Source organism: Kickxella alabastrina, assembly GCF_025024165.1.
Source record: "Kickxella alabastrina strain RSA 675 chromosome Unknown BX661scaffold_2, whole genome shotgun sequence".
Lineage (NCBI taxonomy): Eukaryota > Fungi > Kickxellomycota > Kickxellomycetes > Kickxellales > Kickxellaceae > Kickxella > Kickxella alabastrina.
In genome coordinates, this window is record NW_026251473.1 from 181,207 (window position 1) to 206,146 (window position 24,940).

General features: G+C 49.6%; 12 protein-coding genes across 12 annotated transcripts; 7 read left to right on the top strand and 5 right to left on the bottom strand.

Annotated features, from left to right (window-relative positions):
* Positions 1-1,314: 1,314 nt before the first annotated feature.
* Positions 1,315-2,704, top strand: BX661DRAFT_176532 (GDSL-like Lipase/Acylhydrolase-domain-containing protein). The gene has a single exon (XM_051534360.1). It carries the CDS (start codon positions 1,470-1,472, stop codon positions 2,622-2,624), a length of 1,155 nt encoding a protein of 384 aa, XP_051394434.1. The 5' UTR covers positions 1,315-1,469; the 3' UTR covers positions 2,625-2,704.
* Positions 2,705-2,791: 87 nt separating this feature from the next.
* Positions 2,792-3,371, bottom strand: BX661DRAFT_176533 (uncharacterized protein). Its single transcript, XM_051534361.1, has one exon. It carries the CDS (start codon positions 3,319-3,321, stop codon positions 2,815-2,817), a length of 507 nt encoding a protein of 168 aa, XP_051394435.1. The 5' UTR covers positions 3,322-3,371; the 3' UTR covers positions 2,792-2,814.
* A 932-nt stretch (positions 3,372-4,303) lies between these two features.
* On the bottom strand, positions 4,304-4,805 carry BX661DRAFT_176534 (uncharacterized protein). The gene has a single exon (XM_051534362.1). It carries the CDS (start codon positions 4,568-4,570, stop codon positions 4,334-4,336), a length of 237 nt encoding a protein of 78 aa, XP_051394436.1. The 5' UTR covers positions 4,571-4,805; the 3' UTR covers positions 4,304-4,333.
* A 1,402-nt stretch (positions 4,806-6,207) lies between these two features.
* On the bottom strand, positions 6,208-7,905 carry BX661DRAFT_139891 (uncharacterized protein; the record flags this gene model as incomplete). The annotated part of the gene is made up of 2 exons (XM_051532811.1): positions 6,208-7,717; positions 7,772-7,905. Coding segments are annotated over 2 exons (1,644 nt in total), but the record flags the coding sequence as incomplete, so codon positions are not given.
* A 2,516-nt stretch (positions 7,906-10,421) lies between these two features.
* On the top strand, positions 10,422-10,935 carry BX661DRAFT_176540 (uncharacterized protein). The gene has a single exon (XM_051534363.1). It carries the CDS (start codon positions 10,495-10,497, stop codon positions 10,924-10,926), a length of 432 nt encoding a protein of 143 aa, XP_051394438.1. The 5' UTR covers positions 10,422-10,494; the 3' UTR covers positions 10,927-10,935.
* A 3,667-nt stretch (positions 10,936-14,602) lies between these two features.
* Positions 14,603-15,478, top strand: BX661DRAFT_195823 (NUDIX domain-containing protein; the record flags this gene model as incomplete). The annotated part of the gene is made up of 1 exon (XM_051537991.1): positions 14,603-15,478. One exon carries the CDS (start codon positions 14,603-14,605, stop codon positions 15,476-15,478), a length of 876 nt encoding a protein of 291 aa, XP_051394439.1.
* A 405-nt stretch (positions 15,479-15,883) lies between these two features.
* Positions 15,884-17,551, top strand: BX661DRAFT_168455 (uncharacterized protein; the record flags this gene model as incomplete). Its single annotated transcript, XM_051533434.1, has 1 exon — positions 15,884-17,551. The coding sequence occupies one exon, from the start codon at positions 15,884-15,886 to the stop codon at positions 17,549-17,551; it is 1,668 nt and encodes a 555-aa protein (XP_051394440.1).
* A 173-nt stretch (positions 17,552-17,724) lies between these two features.
* BX661DRAFT_176545 (signal recognition particle, SRP19 subunit) lies at positions 17,725-18,566 on the top strand. The gene has a single exon (XM_051534364.1). It carries the CDS (start codon positions 17,802-17,804, stop codon positions 18,510-18,512), a length of 711 nt encoding a protein of 236 aa, XP_051394441.1. The 5' UTR covers positions 17,725-17,801; the 3' UTR covers positions 18,513-18,566.
* A 48-nt stretch (positions 18,567-18,614) lies between these two features.
* On the bottom strand, positions 18,615-19,154 carry BX661DRAFT_195826 (uncharacterized protein; the record flags this gene model as incomplete). The annotated part of the gene is made up of 1 exon (XM_051537992.1): positions 18,615-19,154. The coding sequence occupies one exon, from the start codon at positions 19,152-19,154 to the stop codon at positions 18,615-18,617; it is 540 nt and encodes a 179-aa protein (XP_051394442.1).
* Positions 19,155-19,784: 630 nt separating this feature from the next.
* On the top strand, positions 19,785-20,477 carry BX661DRAFT_176548 (IGR protein motif-domain-containing protein). Its single transcript, XM_051534365.1, has 2 exons — positions 19,785-19,978; positions 20,101-20,477. The coding sequence occupies exons 1-2, from the start codon at positions 19,840-19,842 to the stop codon at positions 20,373-20,375; spliced, it is 414 nt and encodes a 137-aa protein (XP_051394443.1). The 5' UTR covers positions 19,785-19,839; the 3' UTR covers positions 20,376-20,477.
* A 170-nt stretch (positions 20,478-20,647) lies between these two features.
* Positions 20,648-23,611, top strand: BX661DRAFT_176549 (uncharacterized protein). Its single transcript, XM_051534366.1, has one exon. The coding sequence runs from the start codon at positions 20,832-20,834 to the stop codon at positions 23,505-23,507; it is 2,676 nt and encodes an 891-aa protein (XP_051394444.1). The 5' UTR covers positions 20,648-20,831; the 3' UTR covers positions 23,508-23,611.
* BX661DRAFT_176550 (tubulin binding cofactor C-domain-containing protein) lies at positions 23,612-24,818 on the bottom strand. Its single transcript, XM_051534367.1, has one exon. It carries the CDS (start codon positions 24,666-24,668, stop codon positions 23,646-23,648), a length of 1,023 nt encoding a protein of 340 aa, XP_051394445.1. The 5' UTR covers positions 24,669-24,818; the 3' UTR covers positions 23,612-23,645.
* Between the last annotated feature and the right edge of the window lie 122 nt (positions 24,819-24,940).

Sequence of the window (24,940 nt, forward strand, 5' to 3'; positions counted from 1 at the left end):
TATAATGGGGAAAGCGCGAGACAATTATGATGTTTTTACCCACTGTGCCAAATAAGCATAATCAACGGAACCATGATTCGATCAGCATTGTCCCGGTTCGAAATTTCTAGCGAATACCTCAATTTTTCAATAGATTTTTTGGAAAGCTGTGAACTGGGTCGTAAGCAGTAAACCTAATTAATTGGTGCTAACTGACAAAATAATTTACTGCTCTTAAGTAAAGCACCAAATGCAATGAGAAGCCCCCAATACAAACAAGAGTATGGGGACCAAGCCATTAAGTTCGCTTCTTATATAGAGTAGACAAAATGTTTTTGAATGCGCTGGATAAAGTGTAAACATATGAAAATGTTTTGATTTGTACCACAAAATTATTATCCCTCCATAATTTGCAGTCTTCTGATTGCAGATCGACGAATCCGCTGATCGGTAGCAGGTTTCTAACAAAAACTGCTATAAATATTTGGCAACCGATATCAATGCCTGGTTGAATAATCTATGCAACGAGCTCTTGTTTCGCCTCTGAAATACAATGGAAAACTCTTTACATTGCCATTAAAAAATAAACTAAACCTATCACATAAAAAATATAGAATAATTTTTTAATTATTATAAGTGGTGAGCAATCCATTGGGGTGTCCAACACACATTCCAAGCCATTATCTTCCTTTCCAAGCATCAAGATCACCCTCATGGCTGCTATACAAATTTCTGTTATTGCTGGCCGACATCAAGGAACAACATTATATTCACAGCACTGCCCACACAGCGCCTCCCCCTTTTGTAGTTCCTTAAGTAATTCTTGATACTTAAAATACATTAGTTTAGACCCACATTTCCTAGAGCATAACATCCGCGAGCATGCAACAAGGCCGGTGACAGTCTAAAAAAACAAAAAGATCTTAATCGGTTTGTGTCACTTTGTCTATTGTCTGGAAACATTTTATTTTTGGTAGACTAGGGCGACTGGTTTTTCCAAATACAATACACGGTTGCATGTTGCAACCAGATGTCAATAAGCCCCTTTTTATTCAGATATATTGTCCTGCAAAGGTAGATTTACCTTTGGACCGTCTCTCCTTGCTCTAGCCAAATCAGGATAATAGAATACAAATAGAAAGGATTTTCAAGCATCAGGAAAAAATCACTGCGCGCAGACGGATGCATATTGGTGGAAAGATGCGAAATGCACCCACCTTTGCTTGATTTGGTCACTTTCCAAAACAAATCTCGTAGCCCAAGTTCTTCTTTGTGTGGGAATCCTAAAAAGCAAAAATAAATATAAAAAAGAGTATGATGCTGTGTCAAAACAGCACGAAAATGCAAAACTATTTTCACTTAAAAGGCCCTGGAATCCTGCGCCAATTACGAAAAAAAAGTATTGTGCTGACCTCTCTCTTGTTTATTTTTACACCTCGCCCTTCCTTTGCTTGTCTATCTCTGCTTATTCGACTGTCATACTCACACTCATGCATTTTAAACTCAACTCTGTATTTGCCTACGCCAGCGCTGCGCTGTTGGCCTCGGTTGCTACTGCCGCACCCATCTCCGTAACCCCCAACCTCATTATCTTTGGAAACTCGCTCTCGGACACCGGAAACTCTGCCGCGCTGACCAGAACCCCGACATACTGGGAGGGTCGCTACAGCAACAGCTACGTGTGGAACGAGTACACGGCCAAGCTTCTGGGGATGAACCTGATCAACAAAGCCTACGGAGGAGCAACATCTAACAATGAATTCTCGCCGGCGGCCTTTGGCGACGTTGTCATACCCAGTCTCCATGACCAGGTGACAATGTGGCTGCAGCAGAACGCCAATCCGAGCAAGTATAACTTAGAAAACGACGTTATTGAGATTGAAATTGGCGGTAACGATGTCCTGCATCGCGCCAAGGGTCTTCTGGCCGGCACCATTGACCCGACAACGTTTGCTCATGAGCTGACCACATCCATCGCGACTGATATCAAAACCCTCATTGATGCAGGATACAAGAACATCAACCTGTGGAATTTGCCAGCTCTCAACAAGACGCCAAGCATTGCTTCCTTGGGCGCTGGCTCCCAGGTTGCGACCCTGGTCACTACCCTGAACACTGCCATCAAGACCGCTATCGAGGGTGTAGCTGCCATCAGCAATGCAAAGGGCGTTCATGTTTTTGACATTGGCAGCCTCATGACCGTTGCTTTGCAAGATAATGTTCTCGCTTCGCTGGGTATCAACAACCCCACAGATGCCTGCTATTCCCAGGATGCCTCTGGTGCTGTCAGTGTGTGCACAAATCCCGACGAGTACTTCTTCTATGACAGCATCCACCCTGCCAGCCGCATGCACTACTTGTGGGGTATTGTTGCGGCCGCGCTCACGCGCGACCCCAACACTGTCATTGACACTGCCGAGGTTCTCAAGCTGATTTCTATTTTCGGAATCAACCAAAGCAACCGTGAGGACAACATCATTGTTGATGGGCTGACCCCTTCTGAGTCTAGCGCCATTAATGCTCCTTCGGTAACCGCAACCAACACTGACACTTACGCCACTACCACGCCCACGTCGAATGTTTACGTCACTCCCATCTATACCATTACCACCCCTGCCACTTCAACTGTGATTAAATGCCAATAGTTGATTAATTGGCCGGTTTTAATAAATTAATACCAGCTTAATAACAAATTATTATGAATAAAAACAATGTGGAATTTCAACATGACATTGAACATCAACCTTTGAATGCTTTTATTTTAGCAAAATGAATGAATTATATTGGTAAACATAAAATATAAATTTAAATATGCCTAAATAAGCCGTGTTGTACTTAAATAGTGGAGATGTGAACGCGCGGTCTGACGTAAGTGATAGTAACTTCTGAACACTTGTGCACAGACTCGGTGCTAGTAGTCTCGGTGGACTCAATCTCGGTGGACTGGGTAGACTCCATAGACTCCGATAAAGCAGTCTCGTGTAAATAGGGGTCGCATCCAATAGCCTGGAAGGAAAGATTGAAAACCTGGAAGAAATTATTCATAAAAGCATCACCCGTAATCCTAATAAGCTTATTAAAAAGAGGAATATCGGAAATGGTGGGCAAGTATACACCGCCCCCAAGTAGTTCTAACGCATTGTTGTAGGCATCTTCACCACTATAATCTCTGATTTCATCAATTCTTGTCGCAAAAGTAGCGCGGATCGAAAACCAATAACGCGGAATAACACCCTGTAGGCACTCGCCATACAAATCAAGAGGGAGAACTTCATCCCCGGCAACGGAAAAGACAGCCGAGCCGATGAGTAGGGCTTGGAGGAGGACGGACTTTAGCTGCATGGTAATTAAAAATAAAAATAAGTAATTAAAACGAGACAAATAGAATATCGAAATAAAAGTGCAGAGCTGAAAAAATGAGACGCATCAGCACTTAAATACAAAGATAAACCCCAATCAAAGAAATGTGTTTTCATTGCAGTTAAACACAGAATTGTTTGAACATAATGCAAATGACCAAAACAAAAATAGCCGAATTCAAATGGAAAAGGAAATGATCCACATACCTGTGCATAAACCTGCCATTAAATGAATAAAATTATCAATATGTAAATGTATCAAACCCCCCAAATAGGACCAGTGACTAAATCTTGGACATAAAGCGGACCACCCAAAAGTAGAAATCAGCGCAACTAAGTATTTTTTATTTGACATGGGGTTTTGTTTAAAATAACTGTACAACTTTTGTTTGCTAATTCAGGGTCATTTATAAACGAATAGATTGCCTACCTCCACCAATTAAACTAAGTAAGAATGTAGACTATACTTATTACGTTGAATTAAGCATTATGAGTGGGCCCTCTTTATGTACATATAAATTTAATGGTGGCAAAGGGAAGTATACATTTTTAAATAGTTATTTATTAATATTTGCAATGTATATTATTTCATTTTATTGTCAGAAATATAAATATTTTATCGTCACTTGTCATGTTTTGCAAATTTAAATTGGTAATAATGAATTGTATTAAAATATATCAACATTTGGTAAATTTCCTAAATATGCCATGCTATGCTTAAGAGAAAGTAGTATGAACACGCGGTCTAACATAATTGATAGTGAACTCTGAGCACTTGTGCACAGATTCAGTGTTGCTGGACTTAGTGAATTCAGTCTCGGCAGAATCATCAGTCTCAGTGGAGCCATCAGCTTTAAAAAAACCCTGTTACTGGAAGTTAAGGATTGCATTTATGAGATTCTGAATAGTCATCAATAAAAACAGAAAGATTTGTTTCCATAAAGTCTGCTCCAATTATTTCGACTAGGGTATCGATGATGGGCAAGTATGGAGTATTAAGGATAAAAAGACGGCCCCCAAGCGCCCCTACGGCTATTGTTGTAGGTGTCCAGATCTATCGGTTGTAAGGCTGCTAAACTAGGTTCCAGAGTGAGTTTGACATTCCACCAATTTTCCGTTATTGCGTCGCGAGTGCATTCACTTTTCCAATCGACACTAGCAGCAGCACTGGCAAAGGAAAAAACAGTTGAGCCAACAAGAAGGGCCTGGAGAATAACAGACTTTAGCTGCATAGTAGTAAAAACTTTAAATTAGTTATTACCATTTAATTTTCGTGTTTTCATATTTTTCTTTAATAATTTTAAGACAAAGCGAAGAGGAAAAGAATGAGAAGGTAAAATCTGGGAGTTTTATTTGAACTCATTATTTTTTAATCGTTTGCTTTAAAATTGTCAAATAGCCGAACATGTCTTTCTGGCTAATTTTTTCATTGTCACCTTCTACTAATACCAGTTTTTTAATGTATGAATTGCCAAATACATAATTAATCGGTATATTTAAATAAGATTGGTGTGTAAATCTCAGATATTAAAAAGACTAATCAAAATAAGGAATCAGCACAGATAAAAATGTTTTTCTATTGGACAGGCTTCTAATTACTAGAAATATCCGTACAATTACATCTATTCTAGCTTCTCATGGTTATCTAAACTAATATTCTATATTCAGATTGTTTTATGTAAAAATTATAAACCTAACGGCCTCATGGCGACGAAATATTTTCTTCCAAGTCATTAATCAGATCGTCAAAATTCTCGTCATCAGAATCGCCGTCCTCGCCCCACTGCTCGCCAGCCTCGCTGTCGCTGGCGTACCCACCATCGCTTTCAGCCTCCTTATTAGCGCCAGCATCCTTATTTTTAACCTCAGCATTCTCAAAATCGCTCTCGTGCTCAGGTGCCTCGTAATCGCCACGGTCACTTTCGATGCTCTTGAATAAGGGCGCATCAATCTGATCATCCTTGGCAAAGTAATCATCCCCACTGCTGTCCCCAGGAATACTCTCGGAACGCTTTCGCCGCTGCCCAGTCGTATTGCCGTTGTCGTCGAGGATGGATTTGGTGTTGAGAGAGATGCCCAGTTTATTGGCCAGGCGACTACGCACGCTCTGGGGTTTACTGGCACCAGACGTATTGCTGTCGGATTCGGAATCATCAGTATTGGTGTTGATGTCCAAATTTCCATCGCTGGCCGCCAGCTTTGACATGTTCTTGTTTGGCGCGTGATGCACGTGGGTGTCGTCTACGGATGTCTTGCGACGCTTCATGCGATGCATACCTGATGACTCATGCTTGACCTCGTCGTCATTATTGTCGGCACTGCTGTTGCCGCTGCCATCGCCGCCGCTACTGCCGTCGCCATATACATCGCTACTATCAGTCACGCTGTTGTCTCCAGAGGGCGTGGCCATATCAGATATGTCCCCGGTATCCCCACCATTTGCCCGTTGTTTGGCCGCCTGCTTGATGGCCACATGTCTGAGATCTACCGCACTGGCAGTGCGCGACTGCACAGGTTTGGATCCACTGGATCCACCGGATGCACCAGGGGTCTGTGGGCGGCTGCGACCAGTGACAGAGCCATCATCAGACTCGCTGTCCTCCATGAGCTCACGCTCCAAGTCGTCCCAGTCAATGGTCTGCACAAAGGTCTCAACCTCAGCCTCGTGTTCCTGCAGCTCTGCCTCTTCGATTTCCAGCTCGGCCTCGACATCTGTCGTGTTGGCGCTTTCGTACCCAGCAGCATTGGCATCCCGATCAGCTTGCTGCTTTAATCGCTGCATGGCCGTCCCTTGGCGCAGAGACTGTCCTGAGTCCTGCGATGCCTGCTTGCGCGCGAGCTTCACGACCTCCTCGTCCTCCGGGTACCACAGATAGGTGGTTTCGTCTAGCCGCTCCCAGCGGAAGATCGAGTCCAAGAGCCAGTTGGTCATAACCACAATGGGCGGGCACGCCGTTCCGGGCCCATGCTTCTTCTGCATCCTCCGCGCCAAATGCACCTTCTCTGTGCCAGGCTTTCCGGCAACAACATGGGTGGTCCGCGAGCTGAGCTCCAGCTCACAGCGAGCGCCGAAGCTCTGCGCCCATAGCCACAGGTCGCTCTTCTGAGGGGGTTTGCCGCCGTGGTTTATCGGAATCGCCGCCGTAAACAGAATAGTGAGGCCTTCAAAGACACGGCGCTTCTTGCTGGACAGGATCTCAGCAATATCGGGCAAGGGTGGCTGGTGGGACGGGTCGAGCACATCATAGTAGCTTTTGTGCAAGTGGGTCAACACGTTCTGCAGCGTGAAGAGCTCGCGGTCCTTGTCTGCCATCTTCGGGTACTTTGCGGTCGGCAAGCCAGCAGACTGTTTATTAATTCCCGTTGCGGTGGCTTTTACCACTGCTGTGCCTGACTCGGCCGGGTGGTTCCCCGTGCTATCCGGCAAGCTAGCCAACAACGCCTCGGCAGAATTTGCTGAAAGTTTCTCGGCATCGCCATCCGCATCCGCATCTGCCGTTGGCTGTGGGCCGACAACTTGCTTTGGCGCCAAAAGCCCAGCGTTAATATCGCCAACGCCGCCAAAGAACTCGTACGCGTAGACGCAGATGAGGTTGGGCGACCACTCCCAGACATCCCCCCGATCATCGAGAATCACCACCATGCTGGTGTCCACGGGGAACAGGCGCTTAAGCGTCTTCTTAGTCATTGACCCGCTCTCGTCACGCGACAGAATGCGGCCGTTGAAGTAGCGCTGCTCAGGGTCGATTAGGTGAGCTACGGCGTTGGCATACGACCGTGTGCCCATCGTGTATATGTGCATCTCATATAGTTTGGAGACGCGCTCGAGGAAGTCACGCAGGCCGGGTCGCATTTTGACGTAGTACTGTCGGGGATCCTCGGGGAGATAGAACGCGCCAATGTCTGAGGGGAGGCCGCGCGGCCCGTCGCCGCTAGGGGCGGGTTCGCCCGGTGGGCCCTTGTAGTTTTCAAGCAGGCGCTCTTGGAATTTGGGATCGGCGGTGGCGTCGGCGTGGATGATGGTCTGATCCAGATCAATAATCAGCGACAGCTTTTTCTGGTCCCACAGAGCGTCACGCACATCTGCCTCGATAGACGCTGCCATCTCGTAGCTGACCTTGAGCCCGTTCGCGTCGTGGAACATATCAATGTTGGCACGCGACTCGGGCATACCGCTGGTATCAATACCGCTGACGTCCTTGCCGCACATCCCGCACAGCCCATTGAAAACCGCCGCATGGCTACACGGCACAGTGATCTGCACAAGCGCAAGGTTGGGCTCGGCCACGTCGCCGATAACGCACTTTATCTGAGTCACTTTGCCCTCGAACGGCGACCGCAGATACTCGCGCTTTTTGATAAACCCTTCAGCGTCCACACTCTTGCGCAGGGCCTTCATTAGCTCCGGGTCGTGGGCTTCGGGCTTGTGCGACATGTATTTTTCTCTGTACTCGTACGTCAGAATCGGTGTGTCTCTTTGGATTTGGTCGCCAGTGTTGACTAGGATGTCGACTACCTTGGCGGGTGCGTGTCGCCGTGGAACCTGAAGCCAGTGTGCAGCCTCCATTTTTGTTATAATGTGTGTCTGAACAGGAGAGGGGTTTCACTTGTATGGGTGTAAAGTGGGCGGAGGGGGAGGAGGACGACTATAGCATAATAATATTATAAGAGAAAAGAACGGGGTTTAGTTAGAAATAAGGGGGGATGTTATGAGAGGGGATTTGTTCACAGGCGGAAATACAAATTGCGGAGTGCCAATGCAAATGAAAAGAGATAAAAAAGCGAGAGACAAGACGGAGTTGGAATCTAGGGCGGAGGCGACGGAGCTGAACTGGCGCGGCGTGATGTATGTTACCTTGGAGGACGGAAGATATATGGACACAGACTCTTTGAAAAGAAATAAGCAAGATATGAAAAATAAAATAAAATAAATTGGGAATTGGGAATTGGACGCGTGCGTGTCGGCGCAGGATAATATGTAGTGACAAAAGGATAATATGTGTAGACGATAAAGTTAAGGGTGAGATGTGATCAAGAAAAATTTTTGTAAGGAGAATTAAAATAGCTGCAGCAATAGAGAAAAAATATAAATGTACAAAATACAAAAAAATTGAATCGCCCCCGACTTTTTGCGCGCGTTTTATATGCTGGCAAAGAAAAAGCAAAGGCTAGCAATTTTTTTTGCATCTCCCCCTGTCCGCTAGAAAAAAGGAGGAATAAAAGAGGTGAAAAAAAACCAGTTTGAAATTTTTGAAAAGTTTGGATTGAATGTCATTGGCCCAACAAAGATACATAAATAACCAAAATAACACGTGACTATTCAAAAGTCGTTATTTGCTCTGACGGAAGATGCTTCTTGTCAATTTTTTTATTCCTTGCTACTTTTTTGTCTTTAATAGCATTTTTAAATTATAAATTCCAACAACAAAAACAAAACAATCCGACACTTTTTAAAAAATGCGCCTGACAATTACTCAGCTGCCCGACAAGATAGAAGAGTTTGAGGTCAGCGACTCTCTCGAGCTCGGCGACCTCCGTGCACTGCTCGAGCTCAATGTACGTCACTGTTACACGAAATGCACACAAAAAAATAATGGTCACAATTTATTGTTTATGCATTCTTATATTCATCATACCGAGAACCCCTGTTCTTTTTATTTTTAAAATGTGCTTCCTTTTCTCTAAACGGCGACAACACCGTATGCTTGCATTTTTTCCGACAAAAGTGTAGTTTGATATTCCTGCAGACAGGCAGAGACTGCACTACAACGGCAGGCCTTTGGACGGGAATTCAAAGACCTTACAAGAACACGCGATTGATGACCACAGCATGATTTATATTTCAGATAACGGCCAGTATCAACAGCAGCAGGTGGCGACCGGCTCTTCGGGTCTTTCTCCACAGATGGAAGCCCACCGCCAACAAGTTTTGCAAAACCCACAGCTCATGGAGCAGCTCAGGCAGACACACCCGGAGATAGCGCAAGCGGTGCAAAACAACCCCTCAGAATTTGCACGTCTCATGGGGGTGCTCCAACAACAGCAGCAGGCAATACAGAATGAGAGACAGCGGGAGCTGGCCAACCTTGAAGCTGACCCCTTCGACGTAGAGTCCCAGCGGCGTATCGAGGAGATGATCAGACAGGAGAACGTTATGAAGAACATGGAGACAGCACTGGAGCTCAACCCCGAGTCCTTTGCCTCCGTCAGTATGCTGTATATCAGTGTTATTGTCAATGGGACGCCGATTAAGGCTCTGGTGGACTCGGGCGCCCAAGCGACAATCATGAGTCATTCGTGCGCGGAGCGCTGCGGCATTATGCGCCTGATTGACACGAGGTTTGCTGGCGAGGCCCGTGGCGTAGGCAGAGCGAAGATTCTCGGCCGCGTGCATAACGCCCGAATGGACGTTGGTGGCCTTGAGCTCCTATGCTCATTCACAGTCATGGAGGGTGCACACCTCGGGCTTTTGTTTGGCTTGGATATGCTCAAGAGGCATTTGGCTTGCATTGATTTGAAGCGTAATGCCCTGGTTATTGACGAGAATGTTATTGAGTTTTTGCCGGAGCATTTGATCCCGAAGAGCTTGGATGATGATGATCCAGCAGATGGTGTTGCACCGGTGGTTCCACCGACGGCTGCGGGGGCGGAGGCTGCGGGGGTGGCGGCTGCTACGCCTCCGCGCCCGTCGACGTCGGGTGTGGGTGCGCTGATGGGTGGCGCTGCAGTGTCGGATATTGCCCAGAGGCAGGAGTACCAGCAGAAGCAGCAGCAGATTCAGCAGCAGATTCAAGCCCAGAGCCCGCGGCAGGCTCAGCAACAGCAGCAGCAGACTCAGTTTTCAGAGTCGTCTATAAAGGCCCTGATGGATCTGGGTGTCAGCCGCCAGGAAGCCATTCGCAACCTCGAAGCTGCTGGTGGTAATTTGGATATCGCGGCGAGCCTCATCTTTTCTTGAACCACATAGTATTTAGATATATTGATTTCTTTCTACACTTATTTTACACTCAATTTTCATCTTTTTATTTTTAAATACTTACAATTATCATTATTCAACAATATGAAAAATATAGACTATATGTATGTGTAAATATAAAACTTCAATTAGGTGAACAAAATATGTTAAAAGAAAAATAAACAATAAAAAAAAGAGAAAATGAATCTCAACTCAAAACTCAACAGACAATTCCCCGGACTATCATATCTGCCAGTTACTCATATTGTGATACTGGTTCAGCTGAAGCTCATCAAAGCGTTTCGCAGTACCATTAAGCACCCCATTGCCATGAGCCATAGGCGGCAAGACAGACATTGCACCCATGGGTGGAGACTGATGAGAGACACCACTGGCCAAATTATCCTGCGTCTGCTGCTGCTGCTGCTGTTGCGTCTGTGTTTGCTGCTGTGGTTGGTTGCGGGTCATGAGCAAATACGAATTAAACTGCGCTGTAGAAGCAGCCTCTCTTCCCATATGAGCAGTTTGCATAGCAGGATTCAGATGAAACATTTGGTGATGCTGCTGCTGGAAAAGCTGTTGCTGAGGGTGCTGTTGGTGTTGCTGAGGGTGCTGCTGCCTATGGGATATTGATTCCTGCCTCTGCTGCTGCTGCTTCTGGTGCTGTTGTTGCTGCGAGTAATGATGATATGAGTTATAAGGGACACTCGGGAATGAAGTGGTCTGACCATGATCTCTGCCTGCAGTAGCCAAGGGCCTCTGTCTACTGACAAACGCAGAATCCACATCAGCGGAAGCAGCAACGGCAGCTGTGGTAGCAGCATCTACTGCGGTTGCGGAGGACGTAGTCGCGGCAGAGTCGGATATTGCTGATATTGCTGCTGAGCGTGATACTGAGACTGCTGTTGCTGCTGCTGTTGATGGAATTGTTGCTGAGGTTGTTGTTGTTGGTGATGGTATGCCGCTGCGTCGTAAGTTTGTAATTGCATGTGCATTTGTTGCGTATGCTGTTGTTGCTGATTTTGCTGCTGTTGCTGCTGCATGTTGATGAAGGCCTGCTGTTGCTGCTGCTGAGGTGGAGGTAGTTGCTGCCCTGTTGGTGGTTGAGTAGCCGGTGGGTTTTTGAGCAAACTGGTGGTATGAGGATTTTCCCAGACCCTCTGCGACATTTGCATAGGCGTCCGTTGCTGCTGCTGCTGCTGTTGTTGAATGTTCCACATTTGTTGTTGTTGCTGGTGGTTCTGCAGCTGCTGAGTGTTCTGAATAGCCGGTTCCCTCGGCGGCGCCGAGAAAAAATGTCGGTGACTGCTGCGGTTGCGGCTGCGGTGCCTGCGGCTGACGCTGGACACTGCTGCCGGCACCATGCGGTCGAGGATCCAACAGGGAGGGCACACCAGAGCCTCCACCTCCACCCCCACTTCCAAGCATTTGGGCACGAATAGTCTGATGTGAATGCACCTGCAAGGAGGACTGCGGTGGCAGGGCAAGGGCTGAGTTCAAGGGGCGTTGCATATTGGCTGGCGAAGAAGCAGCGTTCTGCGAAATTATCTTGTGAGACAAGGATGCCAGGTCGGCAGGTGTAGGCGTGGGCTTGAGTTGAGCATGCTGCGGTTGCTGCTGGTGTTGCTGCTGCTGGTGTTGCTGCTGCTGCTGATGCTGTTCACGTTGTTGCAATATATCCCGCTGTTGCTGCTGCTGTTGTTGCTGTTGTTGGTCGCGTCTTTGCTGCGCCTTGGTTTTCGAGGATGATTTTCCATCGGCGACCATTGGGTTTTTTCGCGGTCGACCTCGGGACCTCTTGACCGCGCCACCGGCAGTGCCTGCAGGCACAACCGGTACCTGCATAGAGGCCAGTACGGGGGAATTTGCAGCCTCCGATTCCACATTCATTGTGGAAGTAGCTGCAGCCGCAGCAGCCGCCGTGGCAGCAGCCGTGGCAGCGGCAGCCGCAGAAGCAGCAGAAAAGCTGCCAGGAGCGGTATTCAGTTCCGGCGAGTGGTCCTGCACATGTCGGTTCTGCGACCTGGCAAGGATCTGCACCGGTGACTCGGCTATAGTGGCATCGATCTGGGAGATCAAATGCGGCACGCCCAGGAAATGTGACGGCTGCGGCGGCGAATGGTTGATGATATGGCCGGGCATTGGCCCGTTGGGCTGGCCACCCATCATGACCAGCGACCCGTCGTCCATCCGGGCGCTCTCTGAGTCAGCATCGACATCGCCGTTTTCTGAAATCGCTGGCAGAGTCGAGTGCGCCCGGGTTCCCAGGGGGGCGTCTGCCGCTGCATCGTACCCGTCCGCCGAGCTCTGGTGCTTCTCCAGGTGCGCGTGCAGGCGGCGGATCTCGCTCATAACCTCAGCGATGGTCTCAGGGTGCCTGGCAGCGGCCCAGCAAAGGTCAGCACAGGCAGCGCTCATCTGCAAAAACAAGTTCTTGAATTCTACCGACGGGCCGCAGTACGAGCCACCCTCCAGGGCGCCACGCGCAGCCAGGGCAGCCGCCGATACACTGTCGATGTCGCCGGACCGCACAGTTGAGTTCGCGACCATTGCCAGCTCGTACCGGGTGACCAGCTCGTGGTTGTGCTCGAGCCGCAGCATAATGATCTTCCACATGCCCGAGGACTGCCGCGAGGCGCGCGCCAGCCACCGGCACCCGGTCTTCATGCTTTTGCGTCGGTGGACGCCTGAGTGTGCGATCCCGGGTCTCGACGGCGTCATTAGCTCGCTGCCCTCGACGTCCGAAAATCTGTCAGGGCTGCCCTCGCGCTTCAGCGAGTCTTTGCTGCGCGGCGCGCCCTCTGAAGAGCATACGATGTCGCGCTTGCGGATCAGCCCGCCTTTGTCCCGCTCGACGTCGTCCAGCCGCACGTTGAATCCGTTTTCCATCGCGTATCGCTTGACGTGCATTATGAAGGCCTCTTGCGACTCGAAGAGTTGCTCTGGGATGAGCGTGCACTTGTCGGTTGACATTGTGCCAAGATGTGTTGTCTATCTTTCTGATCTGATGTGTCCTCCGATTCTTCCTCCTTTATTGTATGGTTTTTGCGGCTGCGGCGGCTGCTGTGTGTGTGTGTTTGGGTTGGGAGAGGTGGTTACTACGTAACAGTGCAAACAATAATAAATCGACAAAGTGTAGGAAAACAAAACAAAATATTAGTGGTCATTTATTTGTTTGAACGCGGAAGTGCCAGGGTGTATAAAATAAACAAATAACGCAGGTTTTTGTTTATTTATTTTTGTGTCATTCTCTCTCTCTATCTTTCTGCAGGCTAGATGAGAAAGCATATCTTGCAGATAGAAAGAAAAGAAGGCAATTAAGAGGACGAGATAGTGTGTGTGCGTGTGATATAGCAAATTAATTGTGATTTGATGGGTGGCTTACATTTATATTTTTTTATTCAGAGCTTGTGACGAACGCGTCCCCGCTTTTTTATTTCCTATTTCCTTGACTCGAAGAGGGTTAAAAGGGGGGAGAAAGCTGCTGTTGGTTTTTGAATTTGACCAAAAAAAGCAAAAGACTTATTATCTAGCTAAAATAAAAATGACTATTAAAATAAAAATGCAAGGGTCCTCTTCCTCCTATTCGGTTCTTTGAGAGGACCGATAACCAAAATACCAATGGGGAGGGGACCGCTACCAAAGCAACAGAAGATGAAATAAAAGAAAAATGGCTAAAAGGAAACGACAAAATGAAAAGAAAGGGGGGGGGTTGGTTTCGGGGGGTTTCTAGCCGATAGAATCTAAGAGTATAGAAAATAAAATTTAAAAAAAGTTGAGGAAAAAAATGGAAAAAAATAACAGGGGGGGTGGGTGGAAGTACTGGGTTCCTAAAATAAAAAACACTGAAAACGCGTTCTTTCTTCTTTCTTGCTCAGTAAAGTAAAAATTGTGATTGGGGAGGTCCACGTGATGCTTCGTTTTTTTCCTCCTCTGCATATCATTTTGGAGGAGGGGAAGGGGGGGTGGGGGTGTATTATTGGCTGAAGCTCTACACCCCCCTATTCTCTCACCATTATTGTTTCAAGTTCTGCGACTCTCTTGGAGCAGTGTCGCGTGATATTTTCCGGCTTGAACCGAGCCGTAATTGTATATAATATCATTTTTAGCTTATTGGTTACCACGATATATCATATCACGTGCGAGGTACTTGAATGTAACTTTTTTTTACCTGACTGGCTGTCCAAGTAAAAGTAAACATCAGCATGCATATACCAAAGACCCCCAATTTTTCTTTCACTTTTCTCTAATTGATAAATTATAAACCACTTTTTATTAATTTACTTTGCTCCATATTCACCTTTACATTATGTTTCCACGCGCCTCAGCATCGCTTATTGTCACAGCGCCCCTCTCTGCCATTCCAAGCAGCATGATCTCATCCCTGAGCAGCAAATCCTTGCACAACTACGGCGTCCTAATGGTGAAGCGCGTCAGCACAGGCAGTTTTGAAGGCGCTCACGTATTTCCCGGCGGCCTCGAAGAACCACAGGACACCTGCCAAAATACCTCATCTCTGAGCGCATTGCAAATCTGCGCACTGCGAGAGACATTCGAAGAAACCGGGCTCCTGCTTACTGACACATTGCCGCCAGACTCCATCATTACTCGCGGGAAAAGCTTCCATGAAATGTGCACCTCGGGTGTGCGGTTTTTGGATCCGCAGGGTGTCGGGCGATGGGTGACGCCGAGGGCGCAGAAAAAAAGATTTGACACAAGTTTTTTCATAGTCAACATTGGCAACAACGAGCAAAGCAGGCGTGTGGTGGATCAGCTGCGCCGAGTGAGGGTGCAGGAATCCGAGGTGGTGCAGGTCGCATGGGTGCAGCCGGATGAGGCGCTGCAGGCGAATATGCAGGGGAAATTGCCCCTGTTTCCTCCCCAATTCTACATGCTGAGTGAGCTGGGAAGGGTGCGCAGGTGGCAGGCTTTGGCCGCGCAGGTGGGCGACAATAGACGCGCGGTGGAGCCGGTGCTTTGCGGGCGTAGTGATGGGATGACCGTTGCGCTGCTGCCTGGCGACAAGGCGTATGAGCAGCGAATGGGTGGTGGTGACGGGGATCTTTTTTGTGAGGCTGGGGCTGGCCCGCTGCATAGGCTTGTTATGCGGAAGGCCGAGTCCGGCGGGTTTCATTGCATTCGGCTGTTGCAGACCATCCAAGCTCAGCAGCAGCCGAGTCTTTGAAAAGAAGGAAATGGCCTTGTTGTTTTTTATTTGGGGAAAGGAAATGATTGCCCTTCCGATTCGCACCAACCTTTTTTTGACAAGTCCGATTTAAAAGCCATTTTGAGCTCGTTAGTGCTTATGTTTTGTTGTATTTGGAATGTTATCGATTTCCCTTAATTGACTAGTTGCGTCATTCTGTTCCTCCCTGATAGTTGTATTCTCGTGTCGTGGTGCATGCACGCATGGTTGTTTATGTCTGTTTATGTGCTGCTTGGTTTTATTTTGAGAAAGGAGGTATAAATGAGCTCATAGCAGCGCAGTGAGTATATATCTCAAAGCCTGCGGACAAGCCGCCATTTATTCCTTTTTCAATTTTCCTACAAATTTATTTCCCCTCTAAAAATACAATTTTGTTTTTGAATAATGCGTCTTCCATTTTCGCTCAAAAGAAGCACAAAGTCCAGCGACAACTTTGACCAGCTCGACTCAGGCACTTCATCCGCTTCAGCCAGCACCAGCACCGACACGCTCTCTGCAACAACGCCCAGAACCAGATCGCCGCTCTCTACACCGCCGCCGCCGCCTCAGTCGCGGCCCCGCAACCACTCAGCAGCCGCACACCCTAGTATAGCAGCAACGCAGCGGCACTCGCAAGCACAGCGGCCGCACTCAGCGCTCTTATCGCAACCAGGCTCGCCGCTCTACGCACTGTACCCGGGGCAGCTGGACGAGGACCTGGGCATGATCATGGACGATCTCGGGGTCCACGGCGACCAGCGCCAAGCAATGCAGCAGCTACCACGCGAAAGCAAGCTCCAGATCCTGCACACACACCGCATCAAGCAAAACACGCCGGCCGCCGGGGCGGCAGCTCTTTCCGACCATCTTGCGGCGCTAGCCCGCTGCACAACGCAGTCGTTGCCGCTTGCGAGGGTGGAGCGGTTGCGGCGGGATATTCTGTACCAAAGCGTCCAGCAGATCAACGCCTTTGTGGCCGACGGGGGCTTGCGCCTGCTGCTGGCGCACTTGGCACAGTTGAACGAGCGCTCTAGGGCGGCACGGAGGGCGGACGAGTATGCAAAGGAGCATGAGATTCTCAGGTGCATTTGGGGCGCCGCCAAAGTGGACTCGGGCGCTCGGTGGCTTGTGGACAGCGGCTGCAGCCAGCTGAGGCCCGTGCTGAACTCGGTTGCCACTGCGTGGCCGCCATGCGCCACCACAGCGCTGCGCATTATTGCCAGGCTGGTGCCTGAGTCCGACGCAGTGTTTGCCGCGCTTTTCCGCCGCCGAGACCCCCCCGCCGGCGACCTAAAGGGGCCTGGCAGCCAGCAGCAGCAGCAGCTGCCATTCGACGAATGGATGGGTGCGCTTGATCTGGAGATCAGCGAGATTAAGTTACAGACGGGCGTGCATGCTGGGGATTTGCTGGTTGCCAGCTTGGCGCTGCTCGAGGTTATCCGCAATTGCGTCTGCCGCGGAATCGACCGCCGCGTCCGGCTGTATGCGAAGCTGGCGGCGCACGACATGCTCTGCAGGCTGGCGCTGCTGGGGCAGCAGCACCGCGGGGGCGGTGCGCCGGAGGTCTCTGCGCTGCTGGTGCGGTGGGAGGAGGCGGTGCAGAGGGATTACAACGCTGCAAGGTCGGTGGTTGCGGCTGGGGATCCGGTGGTTGTGCTGGAGGGCGCCGGGGACAGCCGCATTCGGGACGTTGCTGCGTTCCGCACGTTTGTTGAGAACTACAGTGATATCCGGGCGGCAGTGGCCGAGGCGGAGGCGGAGGCGGAGGGGGGGTTGCATATGAGTATGGCCACGCAGCCGGTGGCAGCCGCAGATGAGGTTTCTGGGCTGGGCGTCCAGGGCATTCCTGCTGCTGCTGCTGCGGTGTCTGTTGATGCAGCGGCTGGTGCAGCGAATCCAGCGGATTTGGCTGCGCTGCTGGCTGGGCTCAGAGACGCGCACGCGGCGCTCAAGCACGCCAGCCTTGGGATGCCACCTGGCCTGCCTGGGTGTGCCACGCCGGATGCAGAGAAGGCGCGCAGAGAGCTCCAGAGCATCGCTCGGCTGGCCGAGAACATGCTGGCCACGATTTGACAAAGGGTGCCTTTGATTTAGGTTTGCGGCTTGAGGTTTGGGTGCATGCGTGGCCTGTTCATTTTGTAGTGAGATGAGTTGATCGTGATCCGCCTTGATTTTACACTCTCACACTTTCACGCTTTCCCGCTCGCTTGGGCTTTCTCCTTCTCCTCTCTTTCTTCTGGTTTCCTTTTCTGTTTTTATTGCTTTAAATCTACGACGCTTTTTCTTCAATTTCTTCAATTTCATTTCATTTCTATTTTGGAAGATGAGCTCTTCAACTCGGTTTGCAGCGACAGTCGAGGACTTGGACGTCGACGACATGGACTTCCCACTTCCCGAAGCGCCCACGCCCTACCCGGCCATCCTCGCGCACCCCCCACAGCTGCCCACACCCCCTCCCCGGGCCCTGCCACCAAACGCCGTGCGCATCGGGCAAACCACCGCCGATGGTGCCCGTATAGTCGAAGACGCGTCGCAGTTTAAAAAATGGATCTGCCTCTACCCCCTCTACTTTGACAAATCCCGGTCAATTCCCAAGGGTCGGCGAGTGCCACTTTCGCAAGCGATATTTGCGCCGCACGGGCGGCAGCTTTCTGTGGCTGTGAAGCAGGCTGGGTTTAATGTCTGCTATGAGCCTGGGAAGACGCATCCGAGGGATTTTTTCAATCCTGGGAGAGCGCGGGTGCAGCTGTTTGATGACCAGGGGAGGCTTGCAAGGCCGGATGTGGCGTCGAGGAAGAGGCTGATGGAGGTGGTAGCGGAGAAAATGAAGCTGGTGGTGGTGCCCAGGGATAGGGAGCCGAGCTTGCAGGAGCTGATTGATTCAGGAGCGATGCCGGTGCTGCCCGGGATGGGGCCTGGCGGAGAGGAGCCGGAGGAGGAGCTGCCGCTGGTGGCGAAGCCTCCGGCACAGAAGGTGTCCAAGAAACCAGCCAAGAACAAGAAGAAAGGAAAAGGCAACGTCAACCTCGTATAAAACTTGTGTATGAAGTGGGCGTGGGGGGGGTTTTTTATATACATATATATTCCATATTTGTCCAGACAGAAAAAAATAGTTAATTTGTAACTTTTTGGTTAGTTATCGGTTACACGGCCGGTAGCTACCAGGCATACTCACGTACATCTGCTCGTTGTACCCATGCGCAACCGGCGGCGGCGGCCCCCGTGTGCACACATGCTGGCCATTGGCAGATACTCCGCCGCTGGGACAGCACAGGTGCGGCACATGCGGGGCAGCCAATGCCAGCGGTGTAGCATAGGCCTTAGCCGGGCAAAACACATCCACCTTATGCGTAGTCTCCGGCATCAACGAGTATCTTGGCGGCGGCATTGACTGCACATGATTGGTGCTTCCAGTGGTGCCTGGGTAATAATGCCCTGCCTGGGCCGTGCACGTGTGGGTGTTGGCGTGGGTGTGTGCGTAGGTACTGTGGTTGTGTGGGATGTTTTGGCCGGCTTTGGCCATGCAGTCGCAGCAGGTGCACAGTGGGGTTTTGTGCCGCCAGAGTTCGCCGTAGCTGTGTGCGCGCTGGATGCAGTCGCTGCAGTTGCAGCTTTTGCGGTAATGAGGCTGCCGAGAACGCAAAGTGCTGGGATAGAAGATGTCGAGAAATCCCATTTCTGTGTGGTTGATTGTCTATGTGTATGTTTGTGTATGTAAATAAATGTTTTTATGAGATAATTTGGAAAATATATAGGAAAGTGAATGACTAAAGTAAATGGAAAAGGTGGCGGAGAGGTTTGAAGAAAATTGCGCATTATAACGCCTGTTGATATCAGCACTATAGTTGATCAAATGCATCATCATTGCGGAGTCCATTTTTTTACAAATGAAAACGGGTTTTCAAAAAGAACAAAAATTGGATTAAGGAAGCATATAAAGGCTCATTTTACTATTGTTTTCTCTTTTTTATTTTTGTCTATTTTGCACAAAGCAACTTGTGCTCCTTTTTTATATAAAAAACATGGCTTTTAAGAAAATATTGAAACGTTTTTTGCCACAATGGTGTAAAAAGAAGTAAAGGAATAAAAAAAATTGATTCCTTTTTAAATGTCAATAATTTGTGGCTGCGCTTCATCACTCTTTAATTTTTAATTTTGTGATCGACTCGATTTGGCGGCTCCAAAAACTCAGTTCGATTTCTCCCCCTTCTTTTCTATTATCAATCATATCGGCTCAAACCTTGAATCAAGCTACAAAAAAATATTCAAACACGATAATTTTCGTTTTTTTCATTTCTTTATTGAATTTCTATATACACTTTTATTTTTTTATTGTATTTGCGATTCACAAAGAAAAAATAATGTCTTTTTTGGCGCGTTTGACTTGCACAACTGCACTGCGCATGTCGCTTGTGCGCGGTATGAGCACCGAGGCAGCACCCGTGGCAGCAGCAACAGCAACGGCAATCACACAAAAAGTGGCAATTCCCCGGCCGCGAGGTAAAGAATAAAACCAACCATCCTCATATTCATCAACAATTACGCTTTAGTTCTTTATAGCCTTTGTACACATGCTCAAAAAAAAGCCTACACACCACTATCATTATTTTTTTAATCTGTAGGCCAGTTTGACAGCCCGGAGCCGTTCCTCAAGGCGATCGGCCGCGGTTGCGAAAAGTTCACAGACAAATTCAAGGACTGGGACCACCTGTTCAGGGCCAATTCCAGCACGATGAAGCATGATTTGGGAATCGGACCCAAGCACCGCAAGTGGATTTTGATGTGGGCTAATAAGTTCAGACTTGGAATTAACCCTTATCTTATTCAGACCAGCAAGAAACACACTATGAAGAGATCGGAGCGGCTAGCGCGCGCAAAGAGACGCCGCCATGACTGAAATAAATGACTTTAAATAGAGGTTTTTATGATAATAGACTTTTTTTTATTCTGGCTTGTTTGCTTGTTTTTTTGAAAGGAATGGCGCATATTTTTTTTTGAATTCTTGCTTTATCTGTATCCCTTGCTTATAATTTCTTGTTGCTTATTTCTTTTTTGTGTTTGTTTGTTGTCGTAATAGCTGAAGCAAAGAAAGTAAAATGGGGCAGGGCGGATTGGCACGCTTAGAAAAAGAAAAGCCATCATCATCATCACCACCATCACCATCATCACAACACCAACAGTAGCATTAACATTAGCATTAGCAGAAAAGCGTAGTTTGGACCCTTCCCTTGCCTCTCTTTCTCTTCCCTTTTTCCTCTTTTTTTCCCAGCACTCTATTCAATTCTAACCTTCTATTTTTCAATTTCCTGCTTTATTTTTTGCTTTTTGCTAATTACTAGCCTGCCTTTTCCACATGCAAATGCTAAAGTTTGAAAACTCCTTCTGGGACAACCCCGGCGCCGGCCACCAGCCGCGGTACGAGCGAGGCCCCCAAAGCCTGTACGAAAAGCTCGAGCAAGGTTCCGCCGAATGTGACGAGCTGCTTTCATTTTTTCGCGACCGCGCAGCCATAGAAGAGACCTACGCGACGAACCTTCGGCAACTCTCCGAGCGACAACTAACATTGGCCGGCTTCGACCGCGACGAGGGCGCAACGCTCAAGACGGCATTCCGCGGGCTCATAAGCGAGTGTGTGGCAATGGCCGGGGCACATGCCGATCTGGCGCTGGAGCTGCAAACCACGTGTATCGCCCCCCTGCGTAGCTTCTCGAACGAGCACCGTGCGCGCGTACGCGCCTCTTGGAAACTCATCGATGACACCGTAAGGCGTGCATCGGGCGAGCTCAGCCAGGTTGACCGCAACCATCGGGTGTACAAGCAGAAGGCTGCGGCGGCCGAGGAGATGCGTATGCGGGAGAACCCGCGCATGCAGTCGCCTGGCGAGGAGCCGCCGGCGGAGTTCGAGGTCAAGTCGCGGCTGTCCATGGGCGTGCTCGCGGCCGAGGCCGACGCTGCCGCCGCCGCCGCCGCTGTGTCCGCCACTCAGCCGCCAGTCGACAATGAGGCTGCGCAGCGCTTTCTGCTGACGCGCAGCAGCATTACGTCGCCGCTGCCGCCGGCGCACGGCGGCGCGCTGGACGTGGCGAGCATCCTGCTGGGCAACATTGCGCTGACCAGGCATGAGTTCCACGTGATGCTTCAGCGCATGCAGAAGGAGGTGCCGCAGCACGACGTCAAGTTTGGCATCCTCGGGACGTTCCGCGGTCTGATCAGCGGCGAGAGCCTGGCTGGCTGGTGGTGCACGAACTACCCGACGGTGGTGCGCAACGAGGCCGACGCTGTGTCGGTCGGCCAGAGCATGATGGACCAGGGCTACCTGCGCTTCATGGGCCGTGGGTCGCAGTTCCAGTCGCGAGCTAACGGCTACTACCAATGGAAGAAGCCGGCGCTGGACTTCCAGAGTGACGATGATTACGACAGCGACGACGACCAGCCGCTGAGCAACCGCACCAGCACTAACCTTGGCCGCGCCGCCATGTCCTATGAGCGCGCGCAGAGGGAGGCTGACGAGGCTAGCCAGGTGTACCGCGACTCGGTGGTGCGCGCCGAACTCGTGCGCACTGATCTGGAGGAGCAGCTGATCAACTACCTGGACACCATGGAGGTGTGGGAGCTCAACCGCCTGATCAACGTTAAGACGATGTTGGCCGAGTACGCGCGCATCCACAAGATGCCTGTGCAGGCCGAGCTGGCCATCGGTGACCGCCTGGAAGTTTACGAGGAGAGCCTTAAGCCGCAGCAGGACATCCAGTGGACCATCGAGCACTACGGCACTGGTCGTTTCACCCCGCGGCCGATTATCTTCCGGCCCTTTGGCTTGAGCCCCGCAGAGTACCAGATCTTCGGCGTGTCGCTAGATGAACAGCTCTTGGTCTCACACAAGGATATCCCGCTGTTCCCGGCCAAGGCCCTCAGTGCCATCAGGAAGGCCACGCTCGATATGGCGCCCGAGGACAGATACAAGGTGTGGACTACGCGCGCGCTGCTGCGTAATATCCACGAGATGCGCAACTCGGTAAACCGCGGATCCAAGGTAACTCTGAAGCAGCTGCGGCAGTTCGAGCTGCCCGTGGTCGCCAACGTGCTTGTCTTGTACTTTCTCGAATTGCCTATGCCTCTTTGCCCCGAGGAGCTGCACGGCCCGCTGAGGGCCCTGTACAGTTCCGCCAGCGAGAAGAGCACAGAGGATACCCTGGATACCATTAGGGGTTTGCTCAAGGGCGTCAGTTACGCGCACTTGAAGACCCTGCAGACCCTGTTCTTTACGCTTAGCGAGCAGGTCAAGGACGATACGGATGCGGAGGCCCGCAAGGCCTTTATCCGGGATATCAGTATGAGACTCGGCCCTGTTATTCTGCGCGGCAGGGAGATTGTCGGCGTCAGCGTCAGCAGGGTGCCGCAGATTTTTGCCACGGACTTGATTGAGCACTATGACGAGCTCTTGGGCGGGATTGATGTGCAACGGCCAGTTAAGCTTAGCGTTAGGCCGAACAAGGGGGATATTGCTTATGAGGACAGTCAATTGGCGCATGATATGGATCAGGCCCACTTGACCAGCGGTGCGTCGGCTAATGCCACTGCTGTGGCACCGTCTTCTGCGACAGCTGCATTGGCGGCTGTGGCGGCGGCGGCATCCGTAGTGTCTCCCAGGGCGTCTTTGGACACCCCAACCAGTGCGTTCAATCGCTTGTCGTCTGCCTCTGCTAGATCTGCCAATGCCCCTAACGACAAGTTGGCAGCAACCGCTGCTGCTGCTCCTGCTAGTGCAGGCAACCGGGCTAGCATATCTTCTAATGGCAGTCGCTCGCAGCTGGCTGTCACACCTAACACTTCGGATACTGTCAAGACGCACACGTCGTTTGATGATGATGAGATGCTAGTTGACAATATTCTTGAGGAGACTGATGGTGCTGCTGCGGGAGAGGATAATATGGACTTTTTCCTGAAGGACGAGGACTCTGATGGAACTGACGATGAGGATGGGGACAATGAGGATGACGACGCGGTGGATGGTGGCAAGAATATTTGACGCTGCTAGTGACAAAAAACCACTCAATGCTTGTGCTTGAAAAAAATATATATAGACACTGGAGACTTTAGATAACATTTCTATTTTTAATAACAAATATCAATTCAATCCAATTGATATACTAGAGCAATGCATGCATCAGTTTGCCGAGGATTCAACTTGAGGAAGCAGTCCATCGAGCACGCGTTCGCGCGGCTTGCTTTCGTCATCGACCAGCGACCACATCCCGTCGTCGGCCATCCCCGCATGGACGCGCCAGTTCGGCGACGCCTGCCTCCTAAGCCAATTGAAATCATCCACCCTATCAAACATATTCTCCAACCCACGCAACCCAGCCACATCCATCCCATGAATCATAGACTCCGACTGTAACACGCTAGGAAACTCCGCAAACCGCACACCCTTTGACCGTTCAATAATCGGATGACTCACGCAATGCAAAAGCACATGGACAAGCTCAGAGTTCTCCAATCGAAACTGCCTCACTCCTAGGACTACTGTGCATCGGTGGGAGTCTCGAATGGTGGCGGAGCCCGCTAAGGCATGGCAGATTATAAGAGTGTTTGTTATCCGGTGGCAATTCAGCGCTCGCAGGGTATTGCTGATCGGGCGTAAGTCCACGATACTGTTGGATATATCCTGTAGTTCGCAATCTGTTTGCACGCTATTGTTGCTACAAGGACTGGCCACAATCCATTTGCTGTCAATTCCACTAAACACAAATGATCCCTCCTCCCCACTACCACCTCCACCACTGCCGCCGCTGTCGGTGCCGTTGCCTCTATCAGGCGTAACTAAACGCTCACTCTTTATAACCGCAGGCGGACGCACTATGGTCGATCGGCTAACAGCAGAAGCCGATTTAAACTTGAACCCACTTTTACCACCACCTCCCCCATTTCCAACATTATTATTTCCCAATGTCGTGTGTTTTTTATGTAAGAGTGCGCGTAGTACATCAATGTCTTTTGTAAATTGTTTTTGGTCGTACGGTGGAAGATATATAAAGGCTTCGCGCAGTTTGCTGTCTAATTCGCGTATAAGATGGGATATATCGTGGGATTTGGCGGATTCACCGAGGATTGTTTGTTTTTGCGATTGGAAGTATGTCCAGAATTGGGATGCTGCTTCAGCGTTCACTGAACTACCTGCGGAAGCCATGTGAATATGTTTTTTTGAATATAAATAGATAGTATTAAAAGTACATAAAAAATTGATCAAATAATGTAAATGAGGATGATTGAATACTATTGTCGAACGAATTAAGCGAATAAAATAAGAATGTAATGATAATTAAATATTATTGCAGAACGGATTAAATGAAAAAATGTAATGAATAATAAATATTATTGTGGGATGAATTAAGTGGGAAAAATAAGAAAACCCCAAACGCGTACCAAACAACACCCCTTGTGGGGACGAATTGTGGACCT